At 54.6% G+C, this 24,685-nt stretch overlaps 13 protein-coding genes across 13 annotated transcripts; 6 read left to right on the top strand and 7 right to left on the bottom strand.

Moving 5' to 3' along the window:
* Positions 1 to 10: 10 nt before the first annotated feature.
* On the bottom strand, positions 11 to 745 carry ASPZODRAFT_268230 (hypothetical protein). The gene is made up of 3 exons (XM_022728065.1): positions 458 to 745; positions 333 to 399; positions 11 to 270 (listed from the first exon to the last, which is right to left on the bottom strand). The coding sequence occupies exons 1-3, from the start codon at positions 526 to 528 to the stop codon at positions 37 to 39; spliced, it is 372 nt and encodes a 123-aa protein (XP_022585320.1). The 5' UTR covers positions 529 to 745; the 3' UTR covers positions 11 to 36.
* Positions 354 to 1,913, bottom strand: ASPZODRAFT_21328 (hypothetical protein; the record flags this gene model as incomplete). Its single annotated transcript, XM_022727846.1, has 3 exons — positions 354 to 399; positions 458 to 1,820; positions 1,880 to 1,913. The coding sequence occupies 2 exons, from the start codon at positions 1,911 to 1,913 to the stop codon at positions 850 to 852; spliced, it is 1,005 nt and encodes a 334-aa protein (XP_022585321.1). The 3' UTR covers positions 354 to 399; positions 458 to 849.
* A 209-nt stretch (positions 1,914 to 2,122) lies between these two features.
* ASPZODRAFT_126760 (hypothetical protein) lies at positions 2,123 to 6,682 on the bottom strand. The gene is made up of 2 exons (XM_022721569.1): positions 6,495 to 6,682; positions 2,123 to 6,387 (listed from the first exon to the last, which is right to left on the bottom strand). Exon 2 carries the CDS (start codon positions 6,346 to 6,348, stop codon positions 2,413 to 2,415), a length of 3,936 nt encoding a protein of 1,311 aa, XP_022585322.1. The 5' UTR covers positions 6,349 to 6,387; positions 6,495 to 6,682; the 3' UTR covers positions 2,123 to 2,412.
* A 1,720-nt stretch (positions 6,683 to 8,402) lies between these two features.
* ASPZODRAFT_126761 (hypothetical protein) lies at positions 8,403 to 10,306 on the top strand. Its single transcript, XM_022721570.1, has 3 exons — positions 8,403 to 8,470; positions 8,519 to 8,977; positions 9,033 to 10,306. The coding sequence occupies exons 2-3, from the start codon at positions 8,652 to 8,654 to the stop codon at positions 10,153 to 10,155; spliced, it is 1,449 nt and encodes a 482-aa protein (XP_022585323.1). The 5' UTR covers positions 8,403 to 8,470; positions 8,519 to 8,651; the 3' UTR covers positions 10,156 to 10,306.
* A 398-nt stretch (positions 10,307 to 10,704) lies between these two features.
* Positions 10,705 to 11,160, bottom strand: ASPZODRAFT_126762 (hypothetical protein; the record flags this gene model as incomplete). The annotated part of the gene is made up of 1 exon (XM_022721571.1): positions 10,705 to 11,160. A coding segment is annotated over exon 1 (158 nt), but the record flags the coding sequence as incomplete, so codon positions are not given.
* Positions 11,061 to 12,483, top strand: ASPZODRAFT_126763 (hypothetical protein). The gene is made up of 3 exons (XM_022721572.1): positions 11,061 to 11,993; positions 12,051 to 12,134; positions 12,194 to 12,483. Exons 1-3 carry the CDS (start codon positions 11,378 to 11,380, stop codon positions 12,349 to 12,351), a joined length of 858 nt encoding a protein of 285 aa, XP_022585325.1. The 5' UTR covers positions 11,061 to 11,377; the 3' UTR covers positions 12,352 to 12,483.
* Positions 12,484 to 12,881: 398 nt separating this feature from the next.
* ASPZODRAFT_126764 (hypothetical protein) lies at positions 12,882 to 13,528 on the bottom strand. Its single transcript, XM_022721573.1, has 3 exons — positions 13,504 to 13,528; positions 13,016 to 13,451; positions 12,882 to 12,963 (listed from the first exon to the last, which is right to left on the bottom strand). The coding sequence occupies exons 1-3, from the start codon at positions 13,504 to 13,506 to the stop codon at positions 12,896 to 12,898; spliced, it is 507 nt and encodes a 168-aa protein (XP_022585326.1). The 5' UTR covers positions 13,507 to 13,528; the 3' UTR covers positions 12,882 to 12,895.
* A 205-nt stretch (positions 13,529 to 13,733) lies between these two features.
* ASPZODRAFT_126765 (hypothetical protein) lies at positions 13,734 to 14,472 on the top strand (the record flags this gene model as incomplete). The annotated part of the gene is made up of 3 exons (XM_022721574.1): positions 13,734 to 14,184; positions 14,247 to 14,347; positions 14,407 to 14,472. The coding sequence occupies exons 1-3, from the start codon at positions 13,749 to 13,751 to the stop codon at positions 14,470 to 14,472; spliced, it is 603 nt and encodes a 200-aa protein (XP_022585327.1). The 5' UTR covers positions 13,734 to 13,748.
* Positions 14,473 to 14,852: 380 nt separating this feature from the next.
* ASPZODRAFT_11665 (hypothetical protein) lies at positions 14,853 to 16,312 on the bottom strand (the record flags this gene model as incomplete). The annotated part of the gene is made up of 4 exons (XM_022721143.1): positions 14,853 to 14,920; positions 14,998 to 15,286; positions 15,346 to 16,182; positions 16,262 to 16,312. 4 exons carry the CDS (start codon positions 16,310 to 16,312, stop codon positions 14,853 to 14,855), a joined length of 1,245 nt encoding a protein of 414 aa, XP_022585328.1.
* Positions 16,313 to 17,301: 989 nt separating this feature from the next.
* On the top strand, positions 17,302 to 19,968 carry ASPZODRAFT_11666 (hypothetical protein; the record flags this gene model as incomplete). The annotated part of the gene is made up of 3 exons (XM_022721145.1): positions 17,302 to 17,441; positions 17,509 to 19,773; positions 19,845 to 19,968. 3 exons carry the CDS (start codon positions 17,302 to 17,304, stop codon positions 19,966 to 19,968), a joined length of 2,529 nt encoding a protein of 842 aa, XP_022585329.1.
* Positions 19,969 to 20,938: 970 nt separating this feature from the next.
* Positions 20,939 to 22,215, top strand: ASPZODRAFT_137955 (hypothetical protein; the record flags this gene model as incomplete). The annotated part of the gene is made up of 3 exons (XM_022724403.1): positions 20,939 to 20,967; positions 21,045 to 21,736; positions 21,821 to 22,215. 3 exons carry the CDS (start codon positions 20,939 to 20,941, stop codon positions 22,213 to 22,215), a joined length of 1,116 nt encoding a protein of 371 aa, XP_022585330.1.
* A 79-nt stretch (positions 22,216 to 22,294) lies between these two features.
* ASPZODRAFT_86463 (hypothetical protein) lies at positions 22,295 to 23,886 on the bottom strand. Its single transcript, XM_022730288.1, has 2 exons — positions 23,552 to 23,886; positions 22,295 to 23,492 (listed from the first exon to the last, which is right to left on the bottom strand). Exons 1-2 carry the CDS (start codon positions 23,726 to 23,728, stop codon positions 22,380 to 22,382), a joined length of 1,290 nt encoding a protein of 429 aa, XP_022585331.1. The 5' UTR covers positions 23,729 to 23,886; the 3' UTR covers positions 22,295 to 22,379.
* Positions 23,863 to 24,661, top strand: ASPZODRAFT_126769 (hypothetical protein). The gene has a single exon (XM_022721575.1). The coding sequence runs from the start codon at positions 23,906 to 23,908 to the stop codon at positions 24,617 to 24,619; it is 714 nt and encodes a 237-aa protein (XP_022585332.1). The 5' UTR covers positions 23,863 to 23,905; the 3' UTR covers positions 24,620 to 24,661.
* Positions 24,662 to 24,685: the final 24 nt, after the last annotated feature.

Below are 24,685 nucleotides of genomic sequence, written 5' to 3' on the forward strand. Positions count from 1 at the left end.
GAGTAAATTCAGGCTTCTATGATTATAATGATAATACTATTCCTCTCTCATCCCCACAAGAATGCATCCCCCCCCCATCATCCCGGCCCCAAGCCACCACAGCCCGCCGACACTCTCACGAAAGACGACCATCCCCAAGAGAGCGGTGAGGAGGAAATTCGCCGAGGCGTTGGTGATGCTCACTTTTGTGGTGGAGGGGGAAGCCGTCAACGCGCGCGTGAAGAGCGCCCACATGATGAAGTTGCAGAGGAAGTTCAAGCCGAGGAAGACCTGCATCATCAGTATTTATTAGTATTGCATATATTTTTGATCTTCAGTTCCGGATGGCGTACCGCTCTGACGACCACCTCTGGGAGGGAGAGTGAGTTGGCGATTGAGGCGGTTATATTATCGGTTGTCCTGCATTGTAATTAGTATTAATCAACGAAATGTATAGATATTTATAGTTAACTCGTACAGCTTCGCGAATAAGCCGTTCAAGGCTGCGAATGCGCCGCTGGCAAGGGCGAGGAGGATCCAGCGTGCCATGGTATGAGGTGATTATAGTATATTCTGGCAATGATTACAGTATTGAAAGTATGGACAGTTTGACAGTATTGACAGTTATTCACAGTTATTGACAATTTATAGTGACACTTGATGCAGTTATGTAGTAATTGCAGCAGAGTATGTGTATTGCAGAGTGGTGGTTGATGTGTCTTGATAAGATACCCTGCGTAGACCTAGTACCACTTAAGATCTGCAAACAGATATGAGATTACTATGAATAGAAGTATATAGCAGTGTATGTAGTAAGTGTATGTAGTGTAGTGCGTGTATGAATAGAGTGTATAACCGAGTGTAAGGTGGTCAAGGAGACAAGCGTTGAATCCGCCACTTCTCAGCAAGCCTAACATATCGAAAGCGATCGTGTAACCTGCTCCGTCTCCCCTGCCAGAACTCGACCGACTCCGGGACGAGCCTCATCCCCCCCCAGAAGGGCGGCAGGGGGATCTCCTGCACGCCGGCGAAGCGCGCCTCCATCTCTTTAACACGCTGTTCGAGCACGGCCCGTCCGTCCTCGACGTCCGTTTCATCGATATCGCGAGGAATCTCCGCACAAGAAGAACCACCCTCATCTGGTCCTCCATCCACTTCTTCCCCCGGTTCTCCGATAGAGTCAGTCTCCCACAAAACCTTGCTCTGCCAACTTGCCCACGCGCCAATCTGGCTCCCTCGCTCGCGAGTACGCCAGTACAGCTCGCTCTCCTGTCGACTCAACGGCTCCAGGAGGCCTTCGACACGCACCTGGCGTTCAACAGTCGCCCAGCTAAAGGTAAGAGCCCCCCATTTGTTTCCAGCAGAGGTACAACCACTGTCCGGCTCGGGAATCGATCCTATCTCCTCCTCCGGCCCTTCGAGACCAAACACCTGTTTTCCCTTTCCCTGTCGACTCCCCCAATTACTATACACCACCCAGCCCCGTTCGTCGAGTTCCTTGAGGTACACGATCCGAGCACTCACCCGACCAGAGGGCATTTCGGCCGTCGCGAGCGTGCACGTCTCCGGCGCAGAGGAAGGGGATAGTCGTGCGTCGCGGAACCATGAATTGAACTGATGCAGGGGATTCGTCCGGTGCATTTGCGAGATTGTCAGGGGGGGGTTCGTGATGAACTGGTGTGCTCGTGCGGGGTGGGAGAGGAGTTGCGTTTCTGTTGCGGAGGAGGGGGTCGACGTTCCAGAGTCTGCTGCTGCTACGGTAGCAGCTGTAGCTGCAGCTATAAGAGAAGCAGCAGCTGGTGCAGAGTCTGAAAGCATTGTTTCGATATCACCAGGAGCAACTAGAAGATCAGTCTTGCTGAGCATTGGCATTGGCATTAGCATTAGATGGAATGATTACAAATCAGCTTCTTTGGACGGCGATGCTCCGCCATTGTGCGTGTAAATCGAATGATAGGACTGTATGGCCGAAACAGAAGCATAGACTGTCTTCGATGAAATCGTTGTTGAAAGCTGAAGTTAATGAGTCAAGGCAGAGCCGGATCCAGCGTCATATGAGGCGGGGTTGTGCCCCGCAGTAGTAGTAATACAGTGTTCAATTACAAGAAGAAAGAATTTACATTATAAATCTACATCAATAAGATTATTCTGCAACATTTATATTCTGGCGAGCAGAGAGTAGAGATGGGTCTATGGTGGCACTATGGCAGAACAAAAGTCAAGACAAGATGGTATACATGTGCTATGAATCAGCCTGAACTCCGTGCCACCTGGCAATGCGAAATGCAATAGAAAAAAGGAAAAGAAAAAAAAGAAAAAGGGAAAAAGGTGTCTCTGACACTGGAGAATGGGATCCAGCCCAGGATTAAACGAAATATCAAATGGTAGACGGGGAGAAAAAAACCAAGTCTCATAAAGTTAAGCTCAGACGAATCAGACAGCAGGACCGCCGCCGATGAGGTCGAGAATCTTGCTGGCCACGGCGGTGGGATAACCCCTGGAGAGCATCTCCTGGACGATGGTGGCGGCGCCGTCGCGGTCTTCGGCGGCGAGGAACGCGCGCGTCATGGCCTCGTAGGTGCTGGGCTCGCGTTTGTCGATGCCCACGCTGTCGTAGACGGCCTTGGCGCGCTCGACGTGCCCGTCGGCCGCCCAGCCATGAATCAGCGTGTTGGCAATGTAGGCCGTCATCTCGACCCCGCGCCGCTTCATCTCGTCGATGACGGCCGCCGTGTCGCTGACCCGGTGGTTGGCGACCATCGCCTCGAAGAGCGCCTGGTACAGGCAGGGTTGCATGCGGACGCGGCGGTCGGCTACCACACGGTCAAACACGGCGCGTGCGGCGTCTATGTCATGCATCACGCACCCCTTGGCGTGGATGAGCGAGGCGTAGTGCACCGCCTCGGGCTGCTGGCCGGCCGCCCGGACGGTCTCGAGCACCTTCTCGGCGGCGGGCATGTCGACGGGTTCCAGAGACGCGTACGCGTCGATCAGCAGCTTGTACGTGTGCATCGTCGGCTGGATGCGGCGCGCCTTCATGCGTTCGTAGTAGGCCAGCACCTTGCTGCGGTCGCGCTTCGTGTTGAGGAAGTACTGGATCATCGAGTTGTAGGGCGCCGGGCGCGGCTTGTAGTTGGGCATCGACTCCATCTCCTCGAACATCTCCTCGGCGAAACGCTCGTCGCTGACTCGGCACAGCGCGTTGACGATCGTCCCGTACGTCACACTCGTCGGCCGCACCCCGTTGGCCCGCATCTCGGCAAAGTAGAGCAGGCAGTCGTCGATGCGACGGGCCTTGCCCAGCTTGCCGATCAGCGCGTTGTACAGGAACGAGGTCGGCTGCACGCCTTCGGCCACGGCCCGATGGAAGATCTTGAGCGCCTCGGTCGCCTCGTCGAACGTCTTGGTCGACTCCTTGAGCGTCGTGATGTACAACCCAAAGGTGTTGGCCGAGGGAGCCGAGCCCAGCTCCAGTAGTTCCTGGTGGTACTTGGCAGCCAGCCCACGGTCGCCCAGGCTGAGGCAGGCGGCGACCATGGCATCGAGGATCGAGACCCAGCCGTACTTGACGATGTGGTAATGGGGGATCAGCGGGACGTCACGACGCGCCATGCTCAAGATCTCATGTACCAGGTCGGTGCGGTTGACCTTGGCGGCAGCGGTGATCAGTTTGGCGTAGGTGATGTAGCGTGGGTGCCGCCCGATGCGGCGCATGTTGCGGAACCGGATCAGCGCCTCGTTGAGATGGGACTCTGGGCGGCCACCGGTGGTCTCGAGCTCGTCCGCGATCATGGCGGAGCCACGGAAGTCGGTGGCATATGCGTAAGGATCGAAGGAGTCGTCGGTGGAGGAGGCCGGGCTGCCGGCGACCGACGACTCGGAGACCGGGGTCGTCCGACGATCGGACATGTAGGGCGACGAGGCCGTCATGGATGAGACATGTTCCTGCCAGCGCTTCACCATGTCCGGGCGGCTGTTGAAGAGCTTGGAGACAGCCTGGTCGACCATGCTCGTGGTGACCGAATCCATCGGCAGGCCGGTGGACAGGGCGACATCCAGCATGTGGGCGAATCGGATGGGATGAGCGACGTCAAAGAGCATGTTGCTGACGCCATTGTTGTTATTGTTGTTGTTGTGGTTGGTGGTGGTGGTGGTGGTGGTGGTGTTGTTGGTAGAAGAAGGAGTGTTGACCAGCATGCCGGCCTGGACACGAAGGGCGAGAGTGAGATCCTGAGAATTCAATTGAGAGATACCGGCGGGGCCAAGACTGGCGACGGCATGTTCAGCGACGGGCGACACTAGGCCACCATTCTCCACCATGGACCAGAGGAGAGTCATGGCAGCTTGTGGCGAGATGACGGCGGCGGTCTGCATCAGGACGCGGGCAAGGAGGTCAAGAGCTTCATTGATCTGTTCACGGATAGGGGAAAGGTTGGCGGCAGCGGCGAGGTTGGTGGAGGAAGACGGCGAGGAGGAAGGGATAGCAGCATTGCGGATGCGTGAGAACATATTCCGAGCCTCGGCCAAGCCTTCCTCGATCTGCCCACTCTTGATCAGGGCGAGCGAATACATGGCGGTCGGCTGGACCATATCCGGGGTTGCATGACCCACCGTGGTGAGCATGATCCAAAGGGGGCGGGCAGCCGACACGTTGCCCTGACGCACATGGAGGGCCAGCAGTGAAACAGCACCCCCCTGACGGACGTCGACTTCAGTTGACAGGCGGTCGTAGGCCTGGGAGGCGATCGTAAGATTGCCTGCGTCTGCTGCGGCGGTGCAGAGGCGGGACATGGCCTGATTGCGGGCGGGACCACGCTGAGTGGACTCGGCGTGCTCCAGGGCGGTTCCGAAATCACCCTTGCGGATGGCGTGTTGCACAAGAGCACCCTCGACGATGATGGATTCGATGGCTTCCCTGCGTGCCTCGCGGTTCTCCGTCACTTCGTCGAACGAGGCCCGGATGCGGTCGAGGAAGCGCATGGCGGCCTCCTGTTTGCCGCAGGCGAGGTAGGCCCGCACGACGGCCGCGTAGACCTGGCCATCGAGACGGTCGACGATGCTGAAGACGCCGTTGTCGTCGGAGACGGCTAGCGACTTGTATTCGTTGTAGGTCTCGACGACGCTCTGGAGATCGCCGCTGGCGGCGAAGGCGTCGATCATGGGCGGGAAGATGGAGGCGTGGGGCTTGACCTTGTGGGCCTCCATGTGGGCGTAGACCCGGATCATGGTTTCGACCTGACCCTCGGCGGCGCAGGCGGTGATCAGATGGCGGTAGATGTCGAGCGGGAAGACGATGGCGGCGTGGCGGGTGGTCGCGGTGGTGAAGAGCTTGACGGCGATGGCCAGTGAGTGGTCCTCGACGAGGAGATCGCACTCGAGCTCGCTGGAATGGAACATGAAGCGACCGGGCTCTTCCATGCCGCCGAACCGGACGCGCTCCTGTTCGAGCACCTCCTTGGCCAGGACGGCATCGTGGGCGCGGGTGGCCAGCAGCTGGATCAGGATCTTGTAGGTCTCCTCGTTCGGGATGACGCGGCGACGCAGCATGTCCGAGTAGACGTCGAGGGCCTTGGTGATCGACTGGGAGGCATTGGCGTGCAGTTCGATGGCGGAGACCAGCAGGGCGTTGTAGGCCCCGATGGTCGGGGTGAGGCCATCCTTGAGAAGGGCCTCGAAGGCGGAGGGGACCTCTGCAAACTTCCTGGCGGAGACCAGGTCGACGATGTGATCCGAAGCCGCCTGGGCCTTCTCGTCGATACGGGCCATCTCCTCCGTTGTCTGCTGCGGGTGGTGTCCTGATGTGGCGTCGGTGGCAGCGTGGCTGTGCGCCTCCTCTTCGGCCATGGCCTGCTCCTCCTGGATCTGGATCTCGCGGGCGACGGCCTCCTCGACCTGCACGCTGACATCCTCGTTCACCGAGGCCTTGGTGAGGTGCGGCGAGCGCAGCGGCTCGGTGGGTGCGAACTCCTCGCCATCCTTGGCGGCGGCGGCGGCGTCCGCGATCTCATCGCCCGTGGGCTTCCAGCCGATGCGGCGCTTGAATTGGAACTGACGCCAGTCGCTATCGTCGCCGGTCTGCTGAGCATGCTGCCAGGCGGCGTAGTAGGCGGCTAGACCGAAATCTCCGGAGCCAGAGGCGCCCTGGCTGGCCTTTGCCCCGCCGGCGCCGGACGAACTCGAGGCATTCTGGAAGACATTCTGAAGCTGAGTAGTCCGCGTAAACTTGGCGGGATGGCTGGCGAGCTGGTTTAGGGTGGTGGAGGAGGCGTAGGAGGACTGCGAGGCGGCGACTACCGACTGAGCGTAGCCATGGGTGAAAGCTTTGGTGAAACTTTGCCGGGCGAGATGGGTAAACGGCTTAAACACCATTTATCTGGAGGGGTACCTCTTCAGAGACAAGAGGCGATGCTGTGAGCGTTAGTTTTCTTCTTCTTCTTCTTCTTCTTTTTTTTATCCTCTATCCTTCATCTCGATTTCATCTCAATTTCATCTCGAAACAAATGGACTTGACATACCTTGCTACCAAATCGATAAAACAAGTGCAGGTTCATTTGACGACCTTGTCGTCAAACAAACGCGCTGAGAATAGGTAGGGGGGATGAGGAAGGAGGAAAAATGAGTCTGGACGAGAGCCGATAACAGTGAAACGGAGGTGGTTTTTCGGTGCCTGAGGCAGCGTCCCCGAAACGGTTAGCGTGGGCAGGTGTTTCTCCGTGTCTAGATTGTCCTCTCGGTCCTAAAGAGGGGAGAGGGTCAACAGACAGATTCCGACGGTGAAGGAGCGTGTAGGCTTGCGAAGGAGGAAAAAATCTTGAGCAGAGCAGGCAGCAAGCTCGAAAGCCATCCGGTTTTAACCCACCCCTAGCAGAAAATTACGCGTGGAAGCGTTCGAGAAGCTGCTGGTAGTCTGGTAACTTAACTGGTAAGCCTCGTATACTCCGTACTCCGTCCTCCGTCGACGGGCATCCGGACAGATCAAATCCGATCAGGTGGTCTCGGAGGGGGCAAAGAGAACATCCCGAGACGGCGGGCCAATTGCGGCGGTGCTTTTGCTGGGCCCGTAGGAAAGAACAGGAACAGGTCAGGAACTGCGTGAGTCACTCTGCTCACTCTCGTCACTCTCTCTCCGACTCTTTTTCTCAGGCGGGGCCCTGGTGCAGCCACTCACAGCCACGGACTGCCACGGAGTCCGCGGGAAGCGGGTCGCGCTGGATTATGTAAGCGTGTACCCTGGCTGTCTAGTCCGAACAGGTACTAGCCTGGAGTATTTTGGTATGTCTGCCTTTCCTCCGGACCGGAGTTAGGAAGCTTACTGTAGTCACTTCTCCGTAGACTGCGTATGTACATTGTAAAAAATAATTATACGGTAGTACGGAGTACCTGTCACTAGTTACTAGTTGGTACCTATGATGATTATTTGATTGAGTTGAGAGATTTTCTTGTGATCTGATTAGTTATAATTTTGACCAGCCAGAGTGAGTGAATTAGCCGTATACGGAGTATGATGCCTCATCCTACTGGGTATTGCCATTCTACAGAATTTAATATCAATCAAAAATAATTCTTAATATTATACTTCGTACTTAATATTAAATTTAATATTTACTCTATATTTGATTTAATATTATATTACTCTACATGTGTCAGAATGATTAATCCTACATTGGTATCTTGTTTCATCTCATCAAGGAGTACCTAGTAGGTAAATAGACCTTGATACCTAGGTACTACTTACTAGCTCATACTGTACCTACATGGAGTACCTAGATACCTTAGTTAGATACTAGGTACCTAGTAACTAGTAGTTATCCCTAGTAAATGGCTATGTCTTGGTGAGCTCAGGCTCCCAGGCAGTCACGCGAGCAAACATCTGACGCAATAATGCAATAATGTGTCTACCTCCTATCTAGTAGTTACCTTCTAACTACCTTGCCTACTAACTAACAAACTACCTAGTACCTTCTTAGGCCTGCTTTACAGATGTCCTCCTTCCATTGCTCAATGCTACCAAGCTTAGAGACAGTGATCGTACGATGAGCCAAATAAACGCTCATCCTCGTACTCGTACTCTATACCTGGCTCCGGATGATTAAAACCTCAACCTCAGGCCATGTGAACATACCTAGATAGGAGAAGTAGTGAATTTTCACTAGGTAACTAGATATCTAGTAGAAAGTACTCTGTAGTAGTAGTATGGTAGTTAGTTAGTGCAAAAGTCCTATTCAAGTCTACTGATAAGAATAATTGATAAGAATACCATACTAACCAATAACAGACTAGACACTTTATCAGCTCAGCCACCTATCAGCCACAGCCCATGAGCTCCAGCCACACACATTAAGCAGTCAGTAGTACCTGCCTAAATAATAAGGTAGTCTTGGAAGTAATCGACAGCTCTCATCACCAATACACAATCGTCGGGAGTTTGGCAGCAGCTGTCGTTCACAAACACAGCCATCTCAGTCATAGCTTGTTCTATACACGCCTGCAGGTCAGTCTCTGCTCGAAAACCATCTCGTGAGAAGCTTACAGGTCTTAGGGGGTCTTGGTGGGGTGCAACTACCCCTCTAGAAGTCTAGATAGCAAGCAGTCATTCTTAAGGGGGGATCATCTTGCTGGGCTCATATTATCTTCTTCTCCTAGTGTTATGAATGTGTATGGTTGAAGGCATCATGTCAACACCAACTATTACGGCCTTGTCGGCCCCTGGAAAGGTCCTGTTGACCGGCGGCTATCTTGTGCTCGATCGAAACTACACCGGCACCGTGATTGCTCTGGATGCCCGCATCCATGTGGTAGTCCAGCAGTTGAAAAAGACCCATCGTCGGGGTGTCTCGTCAGGGTCGATCGACAATGCGAATGCAGCAGCAGAGGACACCGAGGAGAGTGATGACACCATTGTTGTTCGATCTCCGCAGTTCGTCGGCGCGGTATGGAAGTACCGAATACAACGATGCACGGCTGGCGGTGGAGTCAAGGTGGTTCAGAAGAACGAGGGGTAAGGCACTGAGTAGTGGTGGTTGCTCGCATTGGCTGTACTAACCAAGAGATAGACCGCAAAACTCGTTTGTAGAGACGTCTTTGAGCTACGCTTTGACATATATCAGCTACGTGGCCGACTCAAAGGACTTTGGATCGCTCTCGCTCACCATCTTGGCGGACAATGACTACTATTCCGAGACGGCCGCATCTCGGGGCCCCGGCGCGCAGGCTCGAGGCGGCCGCTTCGTCAACTTCGGCGTCCCGCTGTTTGAAGCACACAAGACGGGGCTGGGATCTTCCGCCGCTCTGGTCACCGCGCTGGTCTCGGCGCTCGTCATCCACCGCACGATGCAGCCCGAAGACCTGGGTCTGGGCCGTGACAAGCTCCATAACCTTGCCCAGGCTGCCCACTGCGCCGCTCAAGGTAAAGTCGGATCCGGCTTCGACGTGGCCACCGCCGTCTATGGCTCGTGTCTGTACCGGCGGTTCTCGCCTGCCATCCTGGAATCGCTCGGCGACGCCGGGTCCCCGGGCTTCGAGGAACGCCTGTTCAGCGTGGTAGAGAACATCAAGTCCGAGCACCCGTGGGATGCCGAGTGTGTCGACTTTGGCATGCAGCTGCCGCGCGGGATGCAGCTCGTGCTGGCGGACGTGGACTGCGGCTCCCAGACGCCCTCGATGGTCCGTAAGGTGTTGGAGTGGCGCAAGAACAACCAGAAGGAGGCCGACCTGCTCTGGACGAACCTGCAGAACAACAACGAGAAGCTGCGCCAGGAGCTCAAGCAGTTGGCGCACGGGAGCCAGGAGGAATTGACGGCGGCCGCAACCCGAGACTTTGACACCGTCCGGACCTGCCTTGAGCGCGCACGCGAGTACATTCGCACCATGACGGCGCAGTCTGGCGTCCCCATCGAGCCCCGGGTACAGACGGAGCTGCTGGACGCCGCGTCGGCCATCGAGGGAGTCATTGGGGGGGTTGTCCCGGGAGCAGGAGGGTACGACGCCATCGCCCTGCTGATCCGCGACGACCCCGCGGTGATCGCACGGCTCAACAGCCTGTTCGAGACGTGGACGAGCGGCGTCGAAGACGACTTTGGCGGAAAGATTGGCAAGGTTCGGCTGCTCGGGGTGCGCCATGGGTCTGAAGGGGTGAAGAACCAGGATCTCGAGCAGTATCGGGGGTGGTTGGAGTAGTTGATTGCATTTGGAGCATCTCCGAGAAAGCACCCTGCTCTTGCAAGAGTATTTGTCTGTACTTATGGCAGTATAACACTGGTTTATATAGAATACAGAAACCATATTCCCCAATACTTATAGTCTTGCGAATACTTCAGCCACCACATAGACAGGTACCTGGGTATATACTATACTCTGTTATATAGAAATATCAATTTGATTGTCAGCTAATTGTCTGATAATACACCCAGAGTCATACTTACGACGACCAACGCTTCTTGAGGTGAAGTACTAATAAAGGCACATCTCCAGATCTGTCCTTCTAGCATTAATCCCCTGTATAATGGTCTGATATTGTCTCTACAGATGTGGCTGAATGAGGTCAAGGATACGATACGGCGGTTAATGGATAATTATCACATGAAGACAACACCTTGACAGCAGACAGACACAGACAGACACAGACAGACACCGACGAGCTTCTCATCGACAGAGATAGATATCAAGATTAATCTAGAGAAAGGAGATATCATCAGCCAAAGGATTAAAAACCAATCTAGTCGCTGTAGAGCTCCCGATAAACCTGATTTCGCTGATACGGAGTAGATTGTGACTCCGCATGGACGATTGACTAGTTTCACCACAACCACAAGGCTAGATTAATAGAAGACTTTCCCCGTAGAAAACAAGACTCACCATTATCTTTAAAATAGTAAAATAAATCCTCTCTATCTATCCACAATACAGGAAAAGATCAAGATCAGAACGCAGATCCCCGCCGTGGTGTTCCAGCGCTCTCCTTTTCTCCTTTCCCCTCTTTCTGGCTCCCTGCACTTACTGATCCTCGCCTCCAAGCGGATATCCGAGAACTTTGGCCTCCCCATCTCCATCGTTTTCCCTGGTTATCCTCTGTCCGTTCTGTGTTCTTCCTCTTCTTCTCCCTTCTCTCCTCTCCTCTCCTCTTCTCTTCTTCTCTTCCTCTACTCCTGTCTCTCTGTCTTTTTTTTTCCCTCCTAGCCTCCGACTTGGTCTCCACTCTCTCCGTCATCGCAAACCGATCGGCCCCTTTCTGAAAGTCTCGCCCTGTCCATCCTTGCTACTCCATACAGGACTGCGGCGCCCTGTACTCCAAACGGTTTCGAAAAATTGTTTTTATCCCTTCGCTATCGCCACCTGTATATTCTTAAATTTTTTCCCCCTTTCTTGAATCGTTTGCGATTCGATTGTTTCCATCGAAAGAATGGACTCCGCCGACAACTACGGCGTCTCTGCGGCGTCCGATCCCACCACCACTACTACTACTACCACTACCAATAATACTACTTCGACGACCCCTGTTGTGTTGCAATCATCACCGGCTGGTGAGAGTGCGCTGCCGGTTGACAATGAGGATACCCCCGCCGTCAACCTGACGACAACAACGACGACGACGGACAAGAAGGAAGAGGAGAGTGGCAACAGTGTTTCTGAAGGATCGAACCCAACGCAGACAACACAACAACAACAAGAAGAAGAAGGAAAAGAAAAAAAAACAGAAGAGCCGACAGAGCCGACAGAGACAGAACCAACTCAAGGAACCTCAGAGGTTGATGTGTTGTCGGACGAGCACAAGCCTACCCCGGCCTCGGCCTCTGCTGGTCCTGCTGCGACCGACGCGCCGTCCGAAGCCGTCAAGGAGGTGGAAGATGCCGGCCCGTCGCTTACCATCACACTGCTCCTCATCACGGGGACGAGGCACCAGTTGAAGATTGATGGGAAGTACCTGCGGAAACGGGCCGTCAGTGTGCCGGACCACGACCCGTTCGCGATGAGCGTGTATACGTTGAAGGAGTTGATCTGGAGGGATTGGCGGTCAGGTATGTTTGTGAACTTAGTTTATCTCTCTCTCTCTCTCTATCCTACTAACAAGATAGATTGGGAACCTCGTCCCTCATCGCCAAGCTCGATCCGATTGATTTCGTTCGGGAAGCTGTTGGATGATAATGCGCCGTTGTCTGGTATGGATGTCTCCGCCAAAAGAGGAAAAATAAAACGAATATCCTGCTAACCCTTTTAGACTCCAAGTTTAGCCATGATGCGCCAAACGTGATTCATATGACGGTTAAGCCTCAGGAGGTCGTGGACGAAGAAGACGCCAAGGGAGGCAAGAACCAGCTCGGCCGCGAGAGAGAAGCCTCGGAGCGCAGCCCTGGCTGTCGCTGCATCATTCTATAGTTGCCAGCCCGTCTGTCTTGCCCACTTTTTGCTTTTCCATCATTCACACTATCTGTTTCGGTAGCCATGCTGGGGCGTTTGGACTTTTCTTTCCTATCATTCCTCTATCATTCCTCTGGGACAGGTTTATGGCTTGTATGAATCTGCATTATCCATATCAGCCCCTTTTCTTACCCTTTCCTTTACCTTCTACTTTATCATTCGGTCTCCGTCTATACCCCCTCCCCCTCCCCCAGCTCTGCCGCGCTTCCTCTCCTTTAGCAGCCATTGTCAATGACCCCTCCGTAGCCCTACTCATCCGTCTATTCCTCACGTCTGTCTTGGTGTATCTTTATTTCCTACCTTTCTTATTGTTATTTTTCCATTTTTCATTTTTTTCCCCGTTTCCCCCTATTTCCGTCAGGTACATAGTTGCCTTCATTTCAAATGTATGTAGCCAGACAAATCAATCTGGCAATTACGGACCGGGACAATTCGATCAAGATGAATCAGTGCAAGGGCAATGTCATTATCTACCCGTAGCTATCTATTCTCAACCCCCCCTCTACCAATCCATGCGCAGTCGCTTTTCCATTTCATCGTGTAGAGTAGGCGGTTCCCGGAATTCGTCGCCTAAAAAGTTAGTAACACACACACATATATATATATATATGTAGAAGAATACCGGTATAAATATCCTCCCAGGCGAGCTCCGCCTCCCTCCCGCCAAGAACCAAGATATCCTCATGGAGATTTCCGGCGTTCCCCAGCATCATGGGCCGGAAAGTCCCATCCCGAACAATCTTCAGCTCCATGCCGCGACGGACAGGCTCTGCAATTCCGTACGTACGACGCAGGGACTCCATCTTCATGGCGTCATGGGTGGCGCGCCAGGCGAGCAGGCGAGCTTCGAGCGGATGGTTCGAGACAGCAGTCGAGGGTTGCGAGGAGGGCGGGCCGCGCGGAGCAGCGAGCGTGATGTTGTTGCGGAGGGTATCGGGGAGGCCTGGCGCCGAGGGGGCGCCCTTGGATGGGTGTGGGAGGGAGACGGGCTCGTTGGAGCGGAGAGTCGTGTTGCTCGTTTGCGAGGCGTGGTTGGGACCGGGGATGAAGCGGAGGGACTGTGTCTTGTTAACTCGCTATCTTGGGAAATAAATTTAGAAGTTTATTCACCATTATGATTGTTGGATTGTTGGATGAGGATATGAGGAAGAAGATGAGTAGAAAAGGTCAAGTTAGATTGTAAGAGGTGCGGAGTAGTCAAGATCAAGATACTGTAGGCAGGCAGCTGGCAACGTAGCTCCTACGGGTACGCAGACAGACCACTCTCGCAATGTCACATGACATCCAATATTTCCCTCCGCGACTTCCTTCTCGGCCTGGCAATCTTGCATAGAAAAGCATCAATTCAACCCACCATGCCGCCATTCTCGACGCTAGCTCTTCGCGCCCTGCGGACGCTCGTCCCAGCCCCTTCCACGAGGGCAGTATTCGCCCTCCCGAAACCGCAAATCCAAACACCTACCCTACTGCTTCATCGTTCCCGACCCTCCTTCCACCCCGTCCTCCGCTCCCAGTCCGCCATCCTCGCCGCCACGACGGCTGCCTCGGCCCGCTGCTTCTCCTCCACCCCTTCGCACCTGGCAACATATAACCAGGTCAGACGTGGATGTCGGAAATCCCAGCGTACCCGCCGCTCGCGCTCCCCCGCGCTGGCGTACATGCCGCAGCTGAAGGGCGTCTGCTTGAAGACCGGTATCACGAAACCCAAGAAGCCCAACTCTGGTGAACGCAAGACGGCGCGTATTAGGCTTAGTACAGGGAAGGTCATCACCGCTTATATTCCGGGCGAAGGTATTCCCATTTCCCCCCCCCGGGGCGCCATTTGAATGGTTGGATGGTTACTTACATCTCAGGCCATAATGTCCAGCAGCATTCCGTTGTCCTGGTCCGCGGTGGACGTGCGCAGGATTGTCCTGGTGTGAAGTATACTCTTGTTCGTGGCTCAATGGACTTGGTACGTTTTCCTTCATTCTATTCTACCTGTCCATTATTTGCCTGCTAACTAACGCTTAGGGCGGCGTTGGAAACCGGTTGACGAGTCGGTCCAAGTACGGCACGAAGAAGCCCAAGAAGGACTAATTCGTCAAGAGTTAATTTGTTTCTTTAGTTCTACATGTACATTATCACTATATTGTTCAATGGGATTGTTCATGATAATTGAAAAAAAAAAAATAGAATACATCCGGTACTGTCCTGCAAAGACTCCTGACAAAAAAATGAGCAGGTAGGTAGGTATAAAAAAAAATAAAGCCTCTGAGCCTGCCATCCTAGAATAAACAAGACTATATTTTGAAAAATTTCGTTTCCGGATCAGTGACGGCAATGACTCGCACGCGCTTGTGGGTTCGCACGCCGCGCAACCGGCGCAGAATGCGCGTGCGGACACCGGATCGCACACAGATCCCAAAGGTGAAAAGAAGGAGAAGGAGAACAAGACCGCCGCGTCGAAGAATAGCTAGTCAATCCTGTTCGTCCTGGTAGCCATCGGGCTTCTGTATGTCGTTGATATGGAAGTATCGCGACGTGCCTGATGGTCAGTTTATGTTTTTTTTTTCTATGGAGAGAGAGAAAGAAAGAAAGAAAGAAAGAAAGAAAGAGACTCACAAGAATAGCCCTTCCAGTCAAAGTTGTCTTTGGGATTGCAGGAGCATTTCAGATCCAGCCGCGTCTGTTCGCCGGTAGGACAGTGGGTGAAGGGGACGTGGTAGTAGGCGATCTCGTTGAAGAAGTGAATCTCTTCCTTCTTGAGCATGAGGCCCGCGGCGATGGAGTGCACCGGGGCGTCGCCCCAACGCTCGTAGAAGAAGCCGCCGTCCTGGTCGAGGGAGGAAAAGTAGTCGATGTACTCTTTCGATCTCAGCCACTCCAGGCTGCCGATCTCAAAGTTGGACCACTAGACAGTCAGCAGAGGAAACCTCTTGGAATTGGAAAAGGGTCAAAAGAGGTACGTACAAAGTGGCACTTGTTGTAGGTCTTCCCTCCGTCGTCACTCAAAAAGCCCATGGAGTTGTCCTCAGCAATGTGCTCGGGATGATTGGCCACGAATTTCTTGACGCTGTCCCAGAGGGTGGGGATGGTATCGTAGTACTCGTACAGACTAAGTACGAAGCTGTACTTCTTCTTGTTCTCCTTCATGTACTTGAACGGGTCGAAGCTGATGTCGCAGTAGAGTTCGATGCTGGGCTCCACGCGCCAGTAATACTCGTAGTTGAGCATCAGCGGGTGACGGAAGAAGAAGCCAGACTCGTACCGGCACATGTGCCGATAGCTCTCGGAATCGCCGTAGATAATCTTGCGGCGGCCCATCTCCTCGCGGACCTTCTTGGCCTTGTCCTGGTCAATCCATTCCGGGTACGACCAGTGTTCCTCAGGGATAAGCCCATAGTATGTCTTGCCCGAGACCAGCGCCGTGGTGATCTTCTTGAATTCGTCGTTAAAGGGCTTGTCGTTCAGAAACACCCAGTCGTAGTGGTACTCCCGGTTAAAGCGATCCTCGACCTGCCGGATCGACTTGGCAATCTCCCACACGTCTGTATTGCGCGCCAACGTCACAAAGGTCGCATTCACACGGTCTTCTGCCCCTACGGGGCGAGCGCCAGCGCTGCTTGAGCCACCCGTGGAGGGCTCCTTCACCACCGCCGCAGCCGATCCGGCGTCATTTTGCACCGTCGAATCGCTGGCGGGCGATGAGGGAGGGGTCTTGAGCGTCGCCTGATTGAGACGCGAGCCTAAGCTCGCCGTGTCGAGCGGTATGGAGGATCGCGAGATGAAGAAAAAGACCGCTAACCCCTACATCGGGCCAGGATCAGCAAAAGCCACACGACGTAACATCCCGACATTATTTTTTTTCAAGGGAATATAGACTTACCATCACTGCAAATAGCAGGTACCGCATATACCTCGCCGGACCAGACGACATGATGGCGGTTTAACGAGCCGTTCGTCTGATGGCAGACCAGGATGAGCAAAGGAGGCGTCGGTCGCAGGCAGCCTGGCTAACGAGCAGTCTCGCAGTCTCGAATCAAAGGTTCTGCTGAAAAACGAGTGAAATATGCAGAGTACGGATTCCGCTTCGTTTTCACTGTCTTGCTGTCTTCTCCTTGCCTGTTCCTTCCTCCAGGCGGTCGACGGTCTGGACTATCTCACCAGGCAGGTCTAGAGAGGCAACGAAGGCTCGAGGACACGATACGAGCGCCCCGGAACTGCAGTCAGACAGCAACACCGTCACACGGTGACACAAGGAATTAAACTGTATAAGATCAAAGAATAAACGAGAGGAGAATCATAAAGGGGTTGTGTGAGAAAAAAAAAAGAAGGGTTTGGTGAGCCTGAAGAGATAAATTCCCCTTGTACCTAATAATAAGAATATGGTAGTCGTGGGCTAGTCCCATAAGCCACGCAAGACGTTTGCGGCAACTGTGTTTCTGAACCATCTATTATTGACTGCCTTCTATTTGATTACGCATTCTTCACTTAGTTAGTCAACTATTTAAAAGGAGTATAGTAGTATTTAACTCTGAGACAGTTAAGATCAGGTAAAGATGCTCTGGTTGCCTATTAATTTAGGGTATTCTGACTCTAGAGAGCATTACGTGGCAGTGTGAGGCATATCGGACTATTCTTCATAGGCGACTAGAATCAGAAGTAAACAGTATTGAAAATGGATATAGACAGTAGAAGAGGAAATAAAACCATAGATATAATAATAGATATTCTTATTCCATGCTGTGAGACATATGCAGTATGGAGTAACTATAGGGTACCAGCTGGGTGGAAAGTTGTCTGCCTCAGGCATCATGCACGGGCCTTCGCTTCTGCTATCAACGCCAACTTTCTCCATCGTGCGATTCTGCGCCCCTCCGCGCTCTCGCTGTCTCTTGTCTTCGTCCATCTCCCTTCTCTGGCGACATGTCGTTCTTCGGATTCGACACGACGCTGCCGGGTGATAGACCCGGCGGCAACCGGGGAATTTTTGAGACCCCCGACCCCTTTGCGGAGGTCGCTCGCGCCCAGCTGGACGCCCGCCACGACGACGACGACGACGACGCGTGAGACTCTCTAGAACGTCATGAGGGGAGGGAGATAGAGCTTGCTGACGGTTTGACTGGGTTATAGGATTGATTTCGAAGATACGTACGACGGACTGGGCGACCAACTCGACGATGACCAGGATGCCTTCAACGACGATACCTTTGGTGGCGGCGGCGGCGGCGGCGGCGGCGACAGCGCCCCCGTGGGCAAAGACTTTGACTTCTTTGGAAGAACCGCGCAGGTGTCAGATGTGATCGGCGAGGAGCAGGTTCGCTACAGCTTGCAGCATCCTCAGGCTGTCGCCGGGACGAGCGCCGTGGCGGCTGCTCCTGTAGCGGCGGCGACAGCCACGGCGACGGCGAGCATGCAAAAGGCCCGGCGTACCGGTTATGAGAAATACAGTGACCCCGATTTCATTCCAGATCTGCAGGCCAAGTCAAGCGTTTGGGGCTACACGCAGAAACACCCGGCCGTTGTTGAGCCGGTCGCCCCCGCCCCCGCCCCCGCTGCCCAGGCGATCATGACGATGCAGCAGGCGAGGAAGATGATGAGTCTGGAGGAGGTGGAAGCGCAGCTTCGTAACCAGGTGCAACGTCCCCAGATGGCCCCTCCGGCTGTCTCCCGGGCCCCGGAATTCCCTCAGCAGCTGCAACGACCCCCGCAGATGCCGGTACTCCCTGACGGCTTCCCCCAGCTTCCCCCCGCCGAGCTGTTGCGACTCGAACAACAGTATCAGCAGCAGCAGGCTCAGTTTGCCAATTCTGGCCTACCTTCGAAGCAGATGATGCACCACCAGCCGCAGATGATGCCGGAACCACATTCCATGCACGCGCATGTACCCCCCGCAGCGTCGATGCATGCTATGCCCGCCCAGAATGCCCCTCAGCAGGTCGCGCAACCCCCGCGAGGCACTCAGCAGCCACAGCACGCGGCTCGCGGATCTAACGGCGCTCTGCCAATGATCACCAACCCGCAACAGCTGATGAACCTGACGGAGAAGCAACGCGTGGCATACCTGGTAGAAGACGCTAAGCGCGCCAAGCGGAACCACAAAATCTTTCTGCTCTCCAAGGGCAATGGGCTGATGACGCCCCAGGACAAGAATTTCATCACTCGGATTCAGCTGCAGCAGTTGGTGGCCGCGGCCGGTAACATGGGAGATTCGGACCCGGAGGCCATTCTGTCGGAGGATTTTTACTATCAGGTGTACAGCCAGATCCGAGGTGCTCCTCGCCAGCACCCGCATCAGCCGCTGGGACATTTCGCGCAGACGTATCTCTTCCAGACGGGCAACCGGCCAAGCAGCCACGGCGGTCGGCGACAGTTCCAGAGCGCAGACAATCACATGCAGCGCATGCAGCAACAGGTGCAGCGGGCGGTGGAAGCCGCCAAGGCAAAGCCGAAAAACAAGCAGCTGATCATTGAGGGCAGCCTGGGTAAGATCTCGTTCAGCAACGCCAAGGCACCCAAGGCCATCCTCAACATCAAGCGGCCCGACAGCGCGGACGGGATCAAGCCGGTTCACAAGAAGCCTCACACGGAACTGTCAGTGAGCGACCGCAAATCGATACTGACGAATGTCGAGAACGTCTATGATGCCCTGATGATGATGGAGGACATGGAGCGCACCATGCCGCCGCCACCGGAGGAGAACGACCCGGAGGCCATCCAGCGGCATCTGGAGTGGCGGCAGAAGATCCAGGCGCTCAACCAGAAGCTGTGGCAGGCGCTTAAGGTGATGGAGCCCATTGTTCCCGGCGCGACGACGCCGCACCCCTTTATCGCCTTCCTCTCATACCCGAAGGGTAAGAAGGCGATCCCGCGCATCTTCCGCCATATCGACCAGGAGCAACGCGTGACCATCCTCACCATGATTGTCGTGCACCTGGATGCGCTGGATGTGGTGCGCCGTGCGCACCCGGTACCCGGGGAGGTCCAACCCCCGCCGGCGGTGCGGGAGGCGATCGAACTCTTCTCGCAGGCCGTGATGCCCAGCCTCCTTGGGTATGTGAACGAGGCACCCTTCAACATCATCATCGGCCTGCTGGGCCTGGTGATCGCCCAGACGCAGGTGCAGGTGGTGGCCAAGACGCGGATCGGCCTCGGCATCCTGACCATGCTGCTCAGCCGGGCCGAGATCGTCAAGGAGGCTGGTCAGGCGGCGGAGCGCGACTGGCAGCAGTGGGTGGACAAATTCAACGTCCTTTTCGACACTCTCGAGCCCATTCTGGCGGATATCTTCCCCGGCGCGATCAACGCAGGCGACGACATGTACGTCTGGCAGTTCCTGGCTGCCATCGGTATCGGCGCCAGCCCAGAACAACAGCAACGTCTAGTGATTGCAGTCAAGTGAGTTTTTCTTTCTTTCTTCTTCTTTCTTCTTCTCCTTTTACTCTATTTTCTTTATACTGACCCATCAGGGACCGTGTGATGGAGACGGTGGCATATAGCAAAACCCTCCCCGCCGATATGTCGAGTCAACGACTAGGCAACGTCAACCTGTTTATGCGCGCCATTGGGCTCGACGTTGAGCTTTTGGGATAGACGCCACCTAGTTATTACGTTGAACCTTTTTCGCATGAGACTTATATTCTCTCTGCCAACGCAGGGACATCCTACTGCCCACCACCCTATTGATGTCTTCCATTGGCACGCTCTGCTTTTTTTTTTTTTTACATTAAAAAAAATGTATCTATCTATCTGTCATCTGGGTCTTCATGCTAATATCCGGTCATCAGGGAAATTCGATCCCTCCCTGCGTAACGGCCCTGTCTGTCAGTGAGTGTTTTTCTGACACCGGGGCAGGATGTATCTGTCAGGCAATGTCTGTAGCCTAATAAATACCTATGTCAATGTACCTTCACTTCTCCAGTCAACCTTCCCCCCCTGTCAATATCGGCTATTATATCTAGCAATCAAGCCATACGCCATAGTGGCCATATTAACCGACAGATCGGGCCTCTTGTCTTCCACAATCTGTCCACAATCTGTCCACTACAAGGTAGTACGGCTCAGTCGTATCCACCGTCCAAAAGGCGTCACTCCAGTCCATTCTCACATACACTTCCTACTACATATTACCACACAGGCCCAGGGTTCAACTGTGATTGCTACGGAGCCAGTGGGACCAGCTGAAACATGGCGTCCCGTCCTGAGCGCCATCGGATGATGATCGTGTTGAGCTTCAAGACATGTAGTAGTTGCAACGTAGCAGTTTATCCTAATGACATACGATGCTTGGCATATAGTGATAGTAAGTAGTAGTTACTAAACCAGACTAATCAAAGGAGTAATACCAGTAAAAGTGGTCTGTTGTGGTCTGTACAGAGTAAATCCTGTAAGCTGTAGCAACGCCTACTGTTTATGTCTGCCTGAGTGCCTGAGAATCCCACCCCGCCTCCTCCCTCTTCCGATTTCCCCCTCGTCCTCGTCTTCCTCTTCTCTCCTTCTCCCTTTCAACCATTGTTTGCTCATCTACTGCTCATCTACTGCCTCTGTGATCCTCAATTTCATCATGTCTACCGGCTCTGTTCTCGTCACCGGGTAAGTTCTGCTTCATTCTCCATTTGCCGGGTTGTCGGAGACCTCGCTCATACTAATACTTGAACCCTCCTCTATAGTGGTACGGGCTACATTGGCTCCTTCACCACCCTCGCCCTGCTGGAGGCGGGCTACAAGGTGGTTGTGGCCGACAACTTGTACAACTCGTCGGCGGAGGCCCTGCGCCGCATCGAGCTGATCTGCGGGAAGAAGGCCGAGTTCGCGCAGCTGGACGTGACGGACGAGGCCGCGTTTGACCGCGTGTTCGAGGCGCACCCGGACATCGACAGTGTCATCCATTTCGCGGCGCTCAAGGCCGTGGGGGAGTCTGGCGAGCGCCCGCTGGACTATTACCAGGTCAACGTCTACGGCACCATCTGCCTGCTGCGCTCCATGGTGCGCCACAATGTCACCAACATTGTCTTCTCCAGCTCGGCCACCGTCTACGGCGACGCCACCCGCTTCCCGGACATGATCCCCATCCCCGAGCACTGTCCTCTGGGGCCGACAAACCCGTACGGGAACACCAAGTTTGCCGTCGAGACCGCCATCACCGACGTCATCAACGCCCAGCGCAACAATGCCATCAAGGCCGGCAACGCCGCCGAGGCCGAGAAGTGGAACGGTGCCCTGCTGCGCTACTTCAACCCTGCCGGTGCCCATCCTAGCGGCATCATGGGTGAGGACCCCCAGGGTGTCCCTTACAACCTGCTCCCTCTGCTGGCGCAGGTCGCCACGGGCAAGCGGGAGAAGCTGCTCGTGTTTGGCGATGGTAGGTTTTCCACCTAAAAAAAAAAAAAAAAAAAAAACAAACAAACAATATCTTATCCAAATATACTAATATACCTCTTAATAGATTATGCCTCTCACGACGGTACCGCCATCCGCGACTACATCCACATCCTTGATCTGGCGGACGGCCACCTCAAGGCGCTCAACTACCTGCGCGCCAAAAACCCGGGTGTGCGTGCCTGGAACCTGGGCACGGGTAAGGGCAGCACCGTCTACGAGATGATCCGCGCCTTCTCTGCCGCCGTGGGACGGGACCTCCCCTACACTGTGGCCCCCCGCCGCGCGGGCGACGTCCTCAACCTGACTGCCAACCCTACGCGGGCCAACGAAGAGCTCGGCTGGAAGGCCGAGCGTACCCTCGAGCAGGCGTGTGAGGATCTGTGGCTCTGGACCGAGAACAACCCGGAGGGATACAGACAGCAGCCGCCGGCGACCTTGCTGGAGAAGCTGAAGCAGTGAAGGAGGGAATAAAAAAAAGAAGAAAAAGATACCAGCGTGAAGGCAAACCTTCAATTTAGATGATTAACGCATGCCATGCAGTTAAACTTGAGCGTAGATAATTTCAAATGTATAGGTGATTAGATTCTACATTGGTATGCTGTATGTCTTTAGTTTTCTATCTCTCAAGCTGCCTTTTTCCGGTTCCGTCTCGATCCGGCCGTCTGCTCTTTCGACCCCTGGCTTTCTTGGTTCTTGTCGTCGGTTTTCTCCTTCGTAGCAGCCTTGTCGGCCGCCCGTTTCAGAGCGGCCGTCTTCTCGGCCTCGGTGATCTGCGCCTCGCTAACCTTCCACAGCTCCTCTGCAAGCTTCTCGTCTTTCACCTCTGTGCGCGCCACATCGACCTCCACGCACTCCTTGATCATGTAGCCGCCCGCGCCGCGACCAAACCGGGCCTCCATCGCCGCGAACAGGATACTCTGCGCCCCCTGCTGCGGGGACTTGAGCACCAGCCACCACAACGGCCAGGTGAGCAGGTAGACCAGGAGCCCCCAGAGCGTGCCGCCCGTCAGCCAGCGGCGCGTGCCGGGTGTGCGACATAGGCCCGGGTTCACGACCAGGATGCGCGCGTTGGGCGGGAATTTGTCCGGGCGGGCGTAGGCGTTGAGGTGTTTCTGGAAGGATTGCGCGAAGATCATTAGGGCGAGCTTGCTCAGGCCGAAGATGTTGGCCTTGGAGGGAAGGACGGGGGTATTCTCCTCCTCCTTCTTCGCAGATTCATTCTTCTTCTTCTTATTGGTATTCCCCTTTCCATTTGTTCCCGGCCGGCGGTCCGTGATTTGTTTCAGGTCATATTTGGCTCCGATGTAGCTCGAACACGTGGTGAAAATGATCCGCACGTCCCGGTCGGGCGGCTGCACCCTTAACGCAGGGCTAAGGATGCTCAGCAGATGGAAATTAGCCAGGTAGTTGACCTGCCACTCCTCGTCGAGCCCGTCGGGCGAGTGTTTCCCTCTCGCCGCCGAGGGGGCGGCCAGCCCGCCGCACAGAATGAGCATGTCGAGCCGGCGCGGCGGGGCATTGTCAACCCATTTCGTGGCAAAGGTCCGGATCGAGTGCAGCGAGGATAGGTCCACCTGTTCCGCGTAGATGAGTTGGTTCCCCGTCCTCTGCCGTACGTCCTGGATGTATTCCGCCAGGAAGCCGTCCGAGGGTGGCTGTCGGGTGAGTAGAATGATCTGGGCACCACGCAGGGCGAGTTCGTGCACAACACTCGCTCCAATACCGGATGTACCGCCCTATTACAATTAGCAAGAACCATAGTATAGTAATTGTAGGGTGTTCTCTAAAAACATACAGTCACCATGACCACCTTGGAGTGCATCAGTCGCTCTGACTGATTCCGCGCTCCCCCAAAGTACATCTTCAGGGCGACCAGCAGCAGCACCCATGGCGCCGTCTTGAGCACGGTGTACGCATGGGGGATCGACGATAGACCTTCGGTAATCCCCTTGATGATGATAGGGATGGGCATGTCGAGGGAAGCTTTGGAAGGAAAACTGTTCAAAAAAGCGGACACGCAGAAAGATGGCAGGTCTTCAGCAGCTTACGTAGGACGGAGTTAAGCGGCGATTGCCACTTTCTTCTCGACAACCACTCGCTTTACAATAAACAACAGCAGCAGCAATGCTACTGCGAAGGAAGAAGAGAAATGACGGACGAAGATTACTTCCTTCCCCTTGAAGACCAGCGCGTCTTTGGTGCCGGAATCAGCCGCAAACGAGTCCAGTTTGTGCCATCATCGGAACATCTTACGACCACCTCCTCCTCGATCCAGCCCGCGACAACCGCAACGGAGATCGCTAATAAGTACCTATCGATCGTGCTACCAGAGAAGCCCTCCGCAGAGGGGGAAAAAGAGACTGTGTCTGTGCTGTCGTCTCCAGTTCGCCGATGTGAAGTGTGCCGTCTCCCTCTCGCAGACGAAGGAGAAGAAGAAGATGATGATCAAGGCACCAAAAGAACGACGTCCACAACGAAGCCCCATGAATCATCTCTCGCCCATCAGGTCTGCCTGGAACACTCGCACCCACCTTCGCATCTCGACCGGACGAGACACGGCCTACGCTATCTCTCTGCGTACGGCTGGGATCCAGACAGCAGGCTAGGCCTGGGCGCCCCCGGTCGGGAGGGAATTCGCGACCCTCTCAAGCCGCAGGTGAAGAACGATACGGTCGGCTTAGGTATCAAGAGGCATGCCGATGGAGAGAAAGAGAAGGCTAAACCAGCGGCGAAGGTGCAGAAGACACAGAAGTTAAATGCGAAGCAGGCGAGAATGGGGTACGCTCGGGCGCAGAAGAAGAGCGATAGACTGCGGGAAATGTTCTTTCAGAACGACGATGTGCAGCGGTATTTGGGGGAGTAGAGGGAGACTGCTTTTCCGGCGTTTGTTTTTTTTTTTTTTTTTACAAAGTGTTGGCTGATACCCAGG

Source organism: Penicilliopsis zonata (assembly GCF_001890105.1).
Source record: "Penicilliopsis zonata CBS 506.65 unplaced genomic scaffold ASPZOscaffold_1, whole genome shotgun sequence".
Lineage (NCBI taxonomy): Eukaryota > Fungi > Ascomycota > Eurotiomycetes > Eurotiales > Aspergillaceae > Penicilliopsis > Penicilliopsis zonata.

Coding starts and splice junctions, on each gene's coding strand:
- ASPZODRAFT_126769 (XM_022721575.1), top strand. CDS start 23,906: ATGACGGACGAAGATTACTTCCTTCCCCTTGAAGACCAGCGCGTCTTT.
- ASPZODRAFT_126760 (XM_022721569.1), bottom strand. CDS start 6,348: ATGGTGTTTAAGCCGTTTACCCATCTCGCCCGGCAAAGTTTCACCAAA.
- ASPZODRAFT_268230 (XM_022728065.1), bottom strand. CDS start 528: ATGGCACGCTGGATCCTCCTCGCCCTTGCCAGCGGCGCATTCGCAGCC. Junction 400..457: donor AACGGCTTATTCGCGAAGCT/GTACGAGTTAAC, acceptor ATTACAATGCAG/GACAACCGATAATATAACCG. Junction 271..332: donor CAGAGGTGGTCGTCAGAGCG/GTACGCCATCCG, acceptor CTGATGATGCAG/GTCTTCCTCGGCTTGAACTT.
- ASPZODRAFT_126761 (XM_022721570.1), top strand. CDS start 8,652: ATGTCAACACCAACTATTACGGCCTTGTCGGCCCCTGGAAAGGTCCTG. Junction 8,978..9,032: donor GTGGTTCAGAAGAACGAGGG/GTAAGGCACTGA, acceptor ACCAAGAGATAG/ACCGCAAAACTCGTTTGTAG.
- ASPZODRAFT_126763 (XM_022721572.1), top strand. CDS start 11,378: ATGGACTCCGCCGACAACTACGGCGTCTCTGCGGCGTCCGATCCCACC. Junction 11,994..12,050: donor CTGGAGGGATTGGCGGTCAG/GTATGTTTGTGA, acceptor CTAACAAGATAG/ATTGGGAACCTCGTCCCTCA. Junction 12,135..12,193: donor TGATAATGCGCCGTTGTCTG/GTATGGATGTCT, acceptor TAACCCTTTTAG/ACTCCAAGTTTAGCCATGAT.
- ASPZODRAFT_86463 (XM_022730288.1), bottom strand. CDS start 23,728: ATGCCCATCCCTATCATCATCAAGGGGATTACCGAAGGTCTATCGTCG. Junction 23,493..23,551: donor CCAAGGTGGTCATGGTGACT/GTATGTTTTTAG, acceptor TAATTGTAATAG/GGCGGTACATCCGGTATTGG.
- ASPZODRAFT_126764 (XM_022721573.1), bottom strand. Junction 12,964..13,015: donor CTGGGAGGATATTTATACCG/GTATTCTTCTAC, acceptor CTAACTTTTTAG/GCGACGAATTCCGGGAACCG.